The sequence below is a fragment of the Lycium ferocissimum genome, unplaced genomic scaffold (genome assembly GCF_029784015.1).
Source record: "Lycium ferocissimum isolate CSIRO_LF1 unplaced genomic scaffold, AGI_CSIRO_Lferr_CH_V1 ctg5863, whole genome shotgun sequence".
NCBI lineage: Eukaryota > Viridiplantae > Streptophyta > Magnoliopsida > Solanales > Solanaceae > Lycium > Lycium ferocissimum.
The window spans coordinates 33,616-45,586 of NW_026726142.1; the positions used below are offsets into that span (position 1 = coordinate 33,616).

The 11,971-nt window shown below is 37.8% G+C and overlaps 1 protein-coding gene and 1 long non-coding RNA gene across 2 annotated transcripts; both read right to left on the reverse strand.

The window, feature by feature from the left end:
• Positions 1-2,775: 2,775 nt before the first annotated feature.
• On the reverse strand, positions 2,776-7,930 carry LOC132045026 (uncharacterized). The gene is made up of 3 exons (XM_059435552.1): positions 7,820-7,930; positions 7,366-7,496; positions 2,776-3,860 (listed from the first exon to the last, which is right to left on the reverse strand). The coding sequence occupies exons 1-3, from the start codon at positions 7,928-7,930 to the stop codon at positions 3,206-3,208; spliced, it is 897 nt and encodes a 298-aa protein (XP_059291535.1). The 3' UTR covers positions 2,776-3,205.
• Positions 7,931-9,034: 1,104 nt separating this feature from the next.
• Positions 9,035-10,948, reverse strand: LOC132045025 (uncharacterized). The gene is made up of 2 exons (XR_009412335.1): positions 10,847-10,948; positions 9,035-10,807 (listed from the first exon to the last, which is right to left on the reverse strand). It is a non-coding gene; the product is annotated as an uncharacterized LOC132045025 (long non-coding RNA).
• Positions 10,949-11,971: the final 1,023 nt, after the last annotated feature.

Below are 11,971 nucleotides of genomic sequence, written 5' to 3' on the forward strand. Positions count from 1 at the left end.
CTCGATACTTTACACATCCTTCTTCATAATACAACTTGTGCTCAACATTCTTTAACGAACTTTCTTCTCTTACTTCCAACGTCTTTGGAATCTTATTTAAAATCGTTAAATAACCTTTCTTACTTATAGAAACATCATGTACTCCTTACCCTGCTTTATCCTATTCACTAGGCAACGACATGAAATTTTTCGAGGTGTAACAATCATAAGGACGGGACAGGGCCCCGCCATGACCATATGTACACAAAAGAATAATACCGAATAAACTGTAGCTCCGGGACAAATGGAGCACTGCTGAGCAAACGCTGATGAAGCAGCCTAAGGATCCAGTCCGTCTTCCTATCTATCGAAGGGCATGAACGCAGAATCCATAAATAAAAGGATGTCTGTACGAGTAACGTACTGAGTATGTAAGGCATGAATAACAACATAATAAGGCTATGGAAAGTAACATGAGATAACAGAGATAACCTGTACATTTGGATGCCTCTTAAGGCCCATGTCATGCATGCTTAGCTTTTTTTTTTTAAAAAAAAAAAGAAAAAGAAATTCATACATACATATATATATTGCTGCGGAACGTGCAGCCCGATCCATATATCATGTCATCCAGAGTTCGGGGCATCCCGCGTCCGGGGTATCATCATAACGTACCAACTGCAGTGGTGTGCACATCTACGTGCCATACCCGGTCGACTATAGTGTGGCTTGGTGTGAGAAAATACATGCATATATATATATATATATATATATATATATATATATATATATATATATATATATATATATATATATATATATATATATATATAAAGCATGCATGAGAGCCCAAATAAAAGCTATAACTCCATCGGAGTGACATATGTTCTGTAAACCTCCGATTGCCATTATGGAATCATCATCATCGCTATATCTCACCTTGAAGGAACAGCTACTATAAGATGAGATCAACAACAATGAATAAAATCGATAATCATATGAGAAAGATCAATAATTATGGGACAATTATCAACAATGTCATATGAACCTCAAGAATCATAAGCTTTAACATTTCTACAAAAATAAGGACATTATGGACATCATGTGAATGCGTTTGTATCAAAGGATCATGCCGTAAGAAAGAAAGGGACAACCTTAACATACCTTTATGTCTGCATAACTACTTAACGTTATCCTCCCAAGCTCGCAAATCTACATTCAAGAGGATTCATAATAAGGTCAAGTCTTGAAAACAATCATAAGTTCAAACTAAAGTAACTAATGGGCTAGCGGGATTTGGGCAGCACTTCCCCTATTTTATTGACTCCCACCAAATTCCAAATCAACTCCCAATAACAATAACAACATCAACAACTCCATATTTAGGAAGTTATATAAATTTTACACCTAAAATAATCCAAAACTTCCTTCCAAATTCCATTCATAGTTAACAATTACAACAGAATGTCCCATAACCTTTCCTACCAAAATTTCCTTCACTTCCATGACTTATTAATCTCCAAATCAACTCAATATAAAAAATAAAGAGAGAGAAAACCTCAATCTTGAAGAACCCTAGCTTCCCCAACCTTGTTTCAAAACAAAATCACCATAAAACTTAGTTAAGAGCAAAGATCATCATCACCCATGGACTAACTTAGGTTTTCAAAGCTTGATTCTTTCTTACTTAAATTTGGCTTAGGAAGTGTATGGATTAGTAGGGAGTGTAGAGGGAACTTGAAAAGTCTAAGAGGTTCTGATTTTTGGCAAAAATAAATGATCCAAGTTATCAGCCTTTTATTTATAGGAGAGAGAAAACTTTTCACACAGGTTCGATGGCAGGGTCAACGGTCCATCGACCAGTCGATGGTTCGACAACTTGCATTGTCAAACTGCGGCATCCCCTGAATCTGGCAGAGTTTCTTGACAGTGGAGTCGACTGTTTGTCGACCAGTCGACGGTTCGTTGACTTGACCGTCGAGTTACTCTGCTGTAATACTCGCTATTTTCTGGTTTATTTCACCTCCAACCTTCTGATACTTGTTGTACACAATTAAACTCCCGCATATGAGGAATAATCATGTAGAATCTTTTATAATCTTAAAAACAACCTCACTTACTAACTTTACGTCAGCCACCTTATGGTGAAAAGTAGCATATGAAATACGGGGTATAACAAGAAATGCTAATGGTTTCTGCTTGATGAACAATGAGGGGAACTTGGTATATGCTCAAGCTGCAGAGATAGGCATTAACACAAATACAGATGCTGAGGTGATAGCAATTTTAGGCTCTGAGGTATTGTAGGAATGAAAGATTGGATAATGTCATAATTCAGACTGACTCTGAAATGATTTATAAAATTTTAGAGGAAGGATGGAAGCCACCATGGGGAATTGTTAGTTGGATAGAATAGATTTTGGAACTAAGAAGTACTATGACTGTCTCTTTTAGTCTTATTTTGAGGGAAGATGCTCTAGCCAACCCGGCTTTAGATGAAGCCTCTTTTCAATGTCAGGATTTTCAGGGGTTAAGAGTAAATTGTAGGAAAATCCTCAACAGTGATAAGACTCAGATAACATACTTGAGGGTAAGGACTAAGAGATAATGGAAAGGTGTGATGGCAGAGAGCGGAATAGGTCTGGAAACTAGAATAAAGTCAATGGAAGAAGCTTTAAAAAAATTGGTAAATAAAGAATTTTACTAATACCAAAAGTGCAGTAGTTACATAACCAAATAGGGCTGACCACCTGTTTCTCAGAACAAAAAAAAAAAAAAAAAGCAAACTCAGCCTCCTAAATACAAATGGAGACTACAAAAACTCAGGTCCTATAGCTAAACAAAATAACAAAACTAGACCTATACCCTAATGAGACTTAAACAACCTGTATCAGTGCAAAGACAACCACTATACTACCATTGAGACAAGTACTATAGGAGCTTTTTTTAGGTCCAGGCCATGCAGGCTGCATCAGAAATAATTTCAAGGAGATTGCATGAACTGTGCCAAAAGTGGATGCCACTTGCTTAGTGTATTGCCTCTGATATGAATAAAGATTGCTATTTCCTTGCATATTCTCTCAGGTTGATAGTAGCTACTTTGAAATATCATCAAATTCCTTTCTCTCCATATGATGTTAATGACAATAGCAAAACAGCAGCTGATAATTCCCCCTTTTCCTGATCTCTACTTTGCCCTATTGTTCATCCAACTTACCTCTTCTTGCTAGTTTCCAATTTGCCTTTGTTCTCCAATCCATAGTAATACCCTTTGCCACAGATTTTTTGTGATGAGGCAGTTGAAGAATAGATGATCCATGGTCTCATCCGGGCCCTTGTAAAATATACATGAAGGAGGCACTTGCACACCAAACTTTAATAATCTGCCAATAGTAGCCAATATTCTTTGCAATGCAAGCCATAAAATAAACTTGTGTCTTAGATGAATTTGTGGTTGAAGCAGCAGATGTTTCCATGGTGCTTGTGGTTGAAGTGGCCTCAAGACTACATACATCTTCTTGATGGAGTATTTCTGGCTCACCACTACCAATTCCAATCTGCTGAGGAGATTCCCTTGTAATGAACCCAAGCTTAAAACATACTGCCTTGCCTCTATAATCTTCCTCACCACCCAAGTAGCATTCTTGGGTGGTTGGCAGTTTTCAAGTGATTCTTGCTTACTGTAGTAATTGTGTACCCACTTGATCCATAAGCATTCTTTTTCTTTTGCCAAAGCCCACAGTTGTTTCAAAATTGCTGCTCTGTTCCAACAACAAATATGCAAGATATTTTTCCCTCCAGCTGCCTTTGAGTAAAATACTTTCTCCCTAGAGACAAGGGCTTTCTTTGATATAACCCCAGCACCAGTCCATAAGAAGGATCTGCAAACACTTTCAATCAATTTGAGTATCCTTTTAGGCAAGATGAAAATTTGCGCCCAATAAGTTTGAATCCCAAATAATATAGATTTTATGAGTTGTAGTCTTCGTATATATGAAAGAAGTTTGGCTGACCAACACCTTATCGTCTCTGTAATTTTATCCACCGGTGGCATACATTGTGCAATAGTAAGCTCTTTTTTAGGACAGAGGTATGCCTAGGTATTTGAATGGAAGGGAGCCTTCATTGAATCCCAGTTGCTGCAGGATAGTTTGTTTCAGTTCAGCTTTAACCTCAGACAAGTAGATTGAACTCTTGTCATTGTTAGCCCTGAGCCCAGAAGCTGCTGAAAATTTTTAGAAGGCCTCTTGAATGAGTCTGATGGATAGGATATCTGCTTTACAAAACATCAATAATTCATCTGCAAAACAAATATGCATTACATTCAAGAACTTACATTTGGGATGGAATTTGAACAATTTGTTTGCTGCCATCATATTTAGTTCCCTTTGTAAATATTGCATAGCAATCACCTAAAGGTAGGGTGACATAGGATCACCCTGCCTGATTCCACTTTTCCCTTAAAAAGGTTTTGTGAGGCCACTATTCAACATCAAAGAGTAGGACACAGTAGAAATGCATTCCATCACCCACTGAATAAACTTGAAGGGAAAGCCTAACTTTACTAACATACTCCTCAGAAAGCACCATTCAATAGAGTCATATGCCTTCCTCAAGTCCACCTTCATAACACATCTAGGGGAGAGACCTTTCCTAGTGTACCATTTAAATACTTCCTGAGGGAATAAAATATTATCTATAATGCTCCGACCCTCAATGATGGCAGATTGTGAGGGGCTGATAATTGTGCCGATCACTGCCTTTAACCTGTTTGTGAGGATTTTAGTAATAATCATATAGACTGTGGTACAACATGCTATTGGCCTATAGTCCTTCACCATTTTAGGATTATTGGTTTTTGGGATCAGAGTGACTACAATACAACTAAAGGATTTTAGCATTTTACCAGTGTGAAAGAATTCAGTCACAGCCTGTAGTACGGACACTTTGATAATGTCCTAGTGTTGTGTAAAAAATTCAATGGGATAACAATCTATTCCTGGGGCTTTCTCATGTGGCATAGTTTTGATTGCAGTTATAATTTCCTCTTCTGTAATATCTTGTATAACGGAGCATTTCTGTTGGTAAGACAAACATGGACCCCTCTTAATTACCTCAGATTTAGGGTAGGGTACCTCCTCAGTTGGATCTCCCATGAGGTTAGTGAAAAAAATGGATAGACTGCAAGTTTACTTGCAAGGGGTCAGTGAGTTTTGTACCTGAGTCATCATACAATGATATGATAGAATTCCTGCTGGTCCTAATTTTGCACTATGCATGAAAATATTTAGTATTAGCATCCCCACTAGCAATCCATGTGGCTCTAGATTTTTTTCTTAGAGCTTGTTCCTCAACTAGATTCCATTTTGCCAACTCTTGTCGGAGCTGCTTCTCCTTAGCTATCAAATTCTGATCAAAGGGCTTGCTTGATATTTAAACTTGCACAGTATCCAACTTCTACCTAGTAAGTTGCAGTTTCTGGGCATATGATGCCATATAGGCATTAAAGTCTTGAAGTGCAAATTTTAATCCCTTCAGTTGTTGCCAAAGCTGGAACATCTTTGTACCTCTATATTATTTTGACCAGACAGTCTTCACAATACCAGGAAAATCATTGTGGTTCATACCTGTTGTGAAGAGTTTTAAAGGTCTGGGATGAATGTGCACATGAGGTTTGTATTCAATGAGTATGGGTGACTGATTAGAAATCCCCAGATTGAGAAATTCAGCCTCCACATGTCCATATGCATTGATCCATTGAAAATTACCGAAGGCCCAATCTATTTTTGAATAAACTCTATCACCCTATTATTGTTTGCTATAGAAAGTATAGTGCCATCCTTTAGATTTCAAGGAGGAGAGTTGGAGATCATCTATACAGTCTTGAAAATCTTGTGTCTCATTAGTTGTGACAGAGGATCCAATTCTATCCTCTGAAAAAAGGACACTGTTAAAGTCCCCACATAGCAACCATGCATCCTGGCCCATTCCATTGAGTTGTCTAAGATCAGTCCAAAGGCTAATTCTATCATGAGCATCATTGTGAGCATATATCACTATAAGATAGGTAGAGAAAGAAGTGGAAGTGCTCTCTACTTTACAATGAATAAACTATTCTTTTGTTTAGAGAATTTGAACCTGAATATGGGCTTTCCAACATAACCAAATTCTGCCATTATGGGCCATAGGATAATTACACCATGTGTTCCAATCTTGAGAAATCTTACTCAAGATATTCTATGCTTTGCGTTCTTTTAATCTTGTCTCAATACTCCCAAAAAACTCTACTCCACGCTTCTGCAAAAGGATTCTCAGCTCTTTTTGTTTTAGGGGCTAGTTTAGGCCCCTTATATTCCAAGTTGCTATTTTCATGGGGGGTTGGGTACAATCCCAGGATCCCCAAGTTGGCCAGGTGGAGCATCTGTTGCCAAAACGTGAAGTCTATCAAAAGTGTTTGCAATAGGTATCTCAATTTGCATTTCAGCTTCCCCTCTTTCTAGTTGCGTTTGTGAATTCTCAGCAGCCTGTACATGTTCTTGATCTTGCTGGGCCATACACATATTAGTTGTAGTTGTATCCACAATAGTAGGATCAGCATTAGCTTGTTCAGTCTGTACATCATGTATCTTTGGCAACCAGTCCTGTCTAGCTTATCTTCTTCTTCTTCTTCTATTTCTCCTCCTTCTTCTAGGAGCTTCTTGAAAGTCCTCAGCTTTTGTTTGTTCAGCCTTCTCATTTCTACAATCATTCTCTAAATGTCCAAACCTCATACAACATGTGCAATATCTTGGTTTCCAGTCATACTCAATGCATTGTGTATGTATGTCACCCGACAATGTAACAATGTCAATCGAGTCAACAAGTGGCTGAGATATATCCGTTTCAACTAAGAGACGAGCATAAGAAATCCTCTCCATATCTACAGTTACTTTATCCATACACAGAGGTCGACCGACAGTACTTTCTATCTTGCTTAAGGCTTCACTTGACTAATAACCTATAGGTAGCCCAGGAAAAGTTACCCATAGGGGAATTGTTGTCAAGCAGTTAGGGTTGAATTCATAATCAATTTCCCAATTCTGTACAATGAGTGGCTGTTATGGTATGTATATGGTCCTCCCATCATAACCCTATCACAATCTTCCTGAGTTTCGAATCGAAATATAAAGTAACCAGAATCATGAACTAGGATTTGGAGTTGTTGAGCAAATTTCCAAGTGTTCGATACATAAGCTTCCATAGATTTAACATATGGAGTGTCACCCACAACAAAACCAATCAAAGCAGTTTTCATGTGTACCTTCTGAGAAATAATATCCTCTTTAACACTATTCACGACTTTCCTGCCTTGTTTTGTGCTTGGAGGGACATAGGTTAAGGCTTTACCTTTCTAAGCAAGTCGATTCTGCCGGTAATCCTTTACCTCTACCGGAGTAGGCTGAGCAGAGGTTGTCTCCTCCTAGAATTGGAGGCGTCAAGTTGTCGGCATCCCATCTGAGTCGCCAAAACCCTTGAGTCTAATAAAGCCATTCGAAGTCGAATATGAGAAATTAGCTTCATCTTCCTCCGGTATGGAGCAGAATTAGGGGGGAGGGGGGGGAGAGGAAGCCTCCAAATATTATGGGTGGTAGCTTACAACTGTTCCCGTCCTCCGGTGTGACGATCTTCATCGGCGATGTTGTTTTTCCATGGCAGCGGTTTGGTGGTGGACATGATTTTTTCCCTATGAGGTGGACGTTAGCACTCCTTAATTAACGTGCACCGAGAGAAAATATTATTCTCCTATCATGTTAAAATTCATATGGAGGAGAACATGGTGGTTTTTTCTAACTATGCTTACTTTTTTGTAGATTTCTAAACTATAAAAATCAGCACACACAAGGACATGAGGCTTTAATTCCAGAGTTCCAAGGTTACTAGTTACACAAGTTATTACAACTAGAGAATTCATGAGACAGCTGTTATGGTCCGCTTTTACACTCGCGCATAAAAGCTTTTCATAACTTGGCCGCCTTTGTCGTGAACAAATAGAGTCGCCACCTAATTATTGAATGGGAATTAGGAAACCAGTTTTAAGGGTTAATTTTATTGAAAACCTTTAAAACAAAATTCAAAGAACGGGTAAGGGTTCTGGTGATCCCCCGGGGAAGGTGTTACGCACCCCGGTATTAAGGATCCGCCCAATGCGGTTTACCTACGAATTCCAGTGTATGAGTATTTGCTTAAACTGCTTATTTTGTGTTTATTTTCCCGTGAAAAAAGAATTGTCATGCATATCATAATTTTTTGAAGAATTCAAATATATCCCCTTTATTTATAGGGTATCGTAAATTTTGGATTTATTATATCCGAGTACAAATAGTTTCCTTTTATATATAAGGAATAAGTATAAGTTTGTAAAAGAAGTGTGAAAGAAATGTTATTTTAAGTTATTCATGTTATACTCATACACCGGGGCTCGGGTTGACTCGTATTGGTACGTTCGGTCTTGTCCAGAACTTTATTTACGCGTAAATTCTTGAGATAAAAAAGACATTTTTATGCTTAAGCGAGTATATCTCTTCTGAAAATGTGTATTAATTCGAACCTGCTTTGGGACAAAACAGCGTTACAAGTGAAAATCCTTTATTTGTTCTATACTCTTTAAAAATCACAAGTGTTTATAAAAGTCAGGTCTTCTAATTTTGTTTTTAGGACATAGTCAAAAATGTATCAAAATTTTGCCATTTTTTTGTCAAAATGAATGTTGTGTAATCATTTTGAAGTGAGTTCATTTATCCAAAACTGATTTGAAAGTCCAATTTGTATTAAGTTGATCAAAACTTAGTTCTTTTGAAATTCTTTTGCCATAAATTATATTCCCATTTTTTAAACTTAGAATAAAGGTTTATTAGACTTTGCATTTTTGTAAACGGTTTTGAGTTATTCTATTTATATGCTTGACAAAAAAAAATGTTTGAGTTTTTAAGTCCGAGGTTTTGGAAATCACGTATGGGGACCTAAAGTCGACTAAACGGCATAAGAACCGTTGTCCTAAGGCAGGTAATTCCAACCATAAAATATTTTCACTCTAATATGAGTTTTAATACAAGTTTTTCACAAATACAACAAATTGAAACAATAAATAAGTAATGGAGACTAAGTTAGACTAGGGGCGTACCAAGCCCCTAATTGGCCATTTTCACCCATGGTTGGGCCTTCTGCGCGCCTCGCTATTTTCTTCGTCTTTCGGACTCTATTCGAAATAATTTTCCCATTTGGGCCTTAGGCCCAATGGGGGGGGGGGTGGGGGGTTTGGAGTCAGACCCGAGCAGCCACGTACTTTTTTTAGCACAGCCTAGCACCAAGAATGAAATTGAGAGCCTTCTCCCTTTCCCAAACTTCAGCCAACACTCTCAAAAATAAAACAACTAGTTTTCACTTACCGAAACAGAAAATAAACAAATTTTCAACTAAAGAACTTTGCTTAAAACTCAAAATTATATCAAGTTAAAAGCTTTATGTTTCTACTGATTTGTCAAGCGGCCAAAAACTTCTCTCTTCTTTTTCTTTGGCAGTATGGGGTTCTATTTATAGAACCCCCAAAACACCAACAAAACACTACATGTTTGATGTGGGAAAACCACATGTTCCAAGTACTAAGTCTCAGATTCATAATGAAAGGTTCAGATTTACCAAAATTTCCAATCAATGGCTAAAACAATGTCTAAAAATTGCAAGAAAACTAAAATATAAAGAGAAAATAAAGGATTGTACCTTAGGGGCTGTTTGGATGATTTTCGAGAAAAATATGAGAAAAAAGGACGAAGCTTTTAATGCTTCGTCCTCTTCTCAACCACCCCAACGACGTCACAGTGGTGGTGAATAGTGGTCGGCAATTTGACCCTATGCAAAAAGGGGGGAAAAGGGGTAAGAAGGGTGAGAGAGCGGCCAGGGTTTCACCCTAGCCCCCTTATAAATAATAACAAATGAACCCCCGGTTTGGGCATTATACCGAGGGAGTATTATATTGTCTCATGGGCCGGGTCAGCCCTTTGTGGGTTCGACCTGGCCCTATAATTTTTTTAAATCTGAAACCTTTTTGTATATCACGCATGTATACGTGCGTATATCGAGTGCATATATACTCGTAGGGGAAAAATAAGTAATTCAGTAAAATAGGTCATTATTTAAAGTAAATAGTTGTAACAAGAAATAATTAAAACAAGGTCAAACAAATGAGTAATTAAATAAACAAGCGGTTTAAAAAAAAAACATTTTGCAGAAATAGCCTTGAATCGACCCTTAACAGAATGAAGGTTGCAATTATGGCCAACCTTTGTAATTAATTACATAAATACCCTTGCAATTAAGCATTTGCAAATGTAGGCTTATTTTGGTATTTAATTTAACCAATTAAGACTAATTTGTATTGTCGTCCTTAATTAATTTGCCCACGGCCTGGAAATTTCAATTAAGGCCATTTAGAATTCAGATTTTGCAAAATTGACCCCATCTATATTGAACCATGAGTTGGTTAATTATGAGGTGGTCATATATGAAAGAATAACAATAATTAAACTAAAATCACAATTTTAAAACAATTTTGCCAAAATTGGCACAAATATGCACATATATCATAAGTCAAAGCTGGAGGGGTAAAATTGTAAACTCTTTCGATCACTCAAATTCCTCGGATAGAGATACGTAAATTGCCTTTTATCTAATTTTCTTGATTTTTTTCTGAATTAAATGAACAATTATTTGAAATTGTTCTACTGCTGATAAACTATAAAAATATTGTCAAATGTTGTAAAATTGCTGATAAATTTCTGAATAATTAGTAAAGCTCTGAAGCCCCCCCCCCCCCCCCCCCACACACACACACACACACTCACAATTAATTTACGAAAGTAAAATAGTAACCTGAATAATTGTTTAAAATTATTCAGAATTTCTGTGAGTGTGCAAAATTATCTTGTTTATTATCTGTCATACCCCAACTTTTGATAGGGCATGATGGGCACCCGACCCCTACTTAGGGCCGAGCGAACCCGCTGATCCTCGTGATACTCATAATCTTACGGGACTCTTAAATCATGAAATGAATGCATAATGTAAGCTTTTCAAAAAGAACATGCTTTTCGTCCTTCTCAAATCAAGTAAAATCTGTAACGTAATGCATAATGATACATCGGCTTACAGAGCCGCTTACAGGACTGACATGTTATATACGTGACTCTGTCTGCAAAGTCTCTAACATAAATCAAGATACCATAACCTAGGTACTCTGACTCGGCAGCACTCCGGAAGGAAATGGGGCTCGCCAATCCTGCTCGAACATCTTCTACTAGCATCCTCTACTCATCTGTATACACCTGCGTGGCATGAAACGCAGCCCCCGAAGTGTTACACCTCGAAAATTCCCCTTAGCGTACGGTGAATAGATCATCGAAGGGTACGACGTATACGAGGTATGGGGATAAGCGAGAGGTAGTAATTGATGGTCCTAATTAAGATTTCCAAAGACATTCGGAAAGCGTATGAAAGAAAGTTGCTAAGGGGTTTCAGTCGCATGTCGAGTAACGAATAAGAATTTCGAGTGTTGAACTAATGGTGTATGAATGATGCCCTAAGGAAGAGTTATAACGTCCCTTGGAATGGTATTGAAGTAAGGAACAAGTGTTAAGAAGGTTCCATAAGGATCGGAGATCAAACGGAGTCGACGAAACGATCCTCGGAAAAGCTGAGATAACCTACGCGACATCCGGCCGTATAAAATGTATGGACCGTATGTCCAACCGTAGATTCAGTCCAGTAGAGCATACTTCACTGGACCAGATCTACGGCTAGACATACGGACCGTATAAAACATACGGACCGTATGTTGGTCCGTATATCTTGGTCGGGCCTGAACGTTGAATTATATAAGGGACCACTTTCATATTTCATTTTATTTCATCTCCACCTCCACCATTCAAGAAACCTTCTAGAGAGTTCCAAATATTTCATC

What these genes read in the sequence shown, in the direction of transcription:
- LOC132045026 (XM_059435552.1), bottom strand. Translation starts at nt 7,930, where the DNA reads ATGAATTCTCTAGTTGTAATAACTTGTGTAACTAGTAACCTTGGAACT. An exon ending in GTTTAGAAATCTACAAAAAA is followed by an intron (nt 7,497 to 7,819) that starts GTAAGCATAGTT and finishes TGGCTTTATTAG; the next exon opens with ACTCAAGGGTTTTGGCGACT. An exon ending in GAATCGACTTGCTTAGAAAG is followed by an intron (nt 3,861 to 7,365) that starts GTAAAGCCTTAA and finishes AAGTGTTTGCAG; the next exon opens with ATCCTTCTTATGGACTGGTG.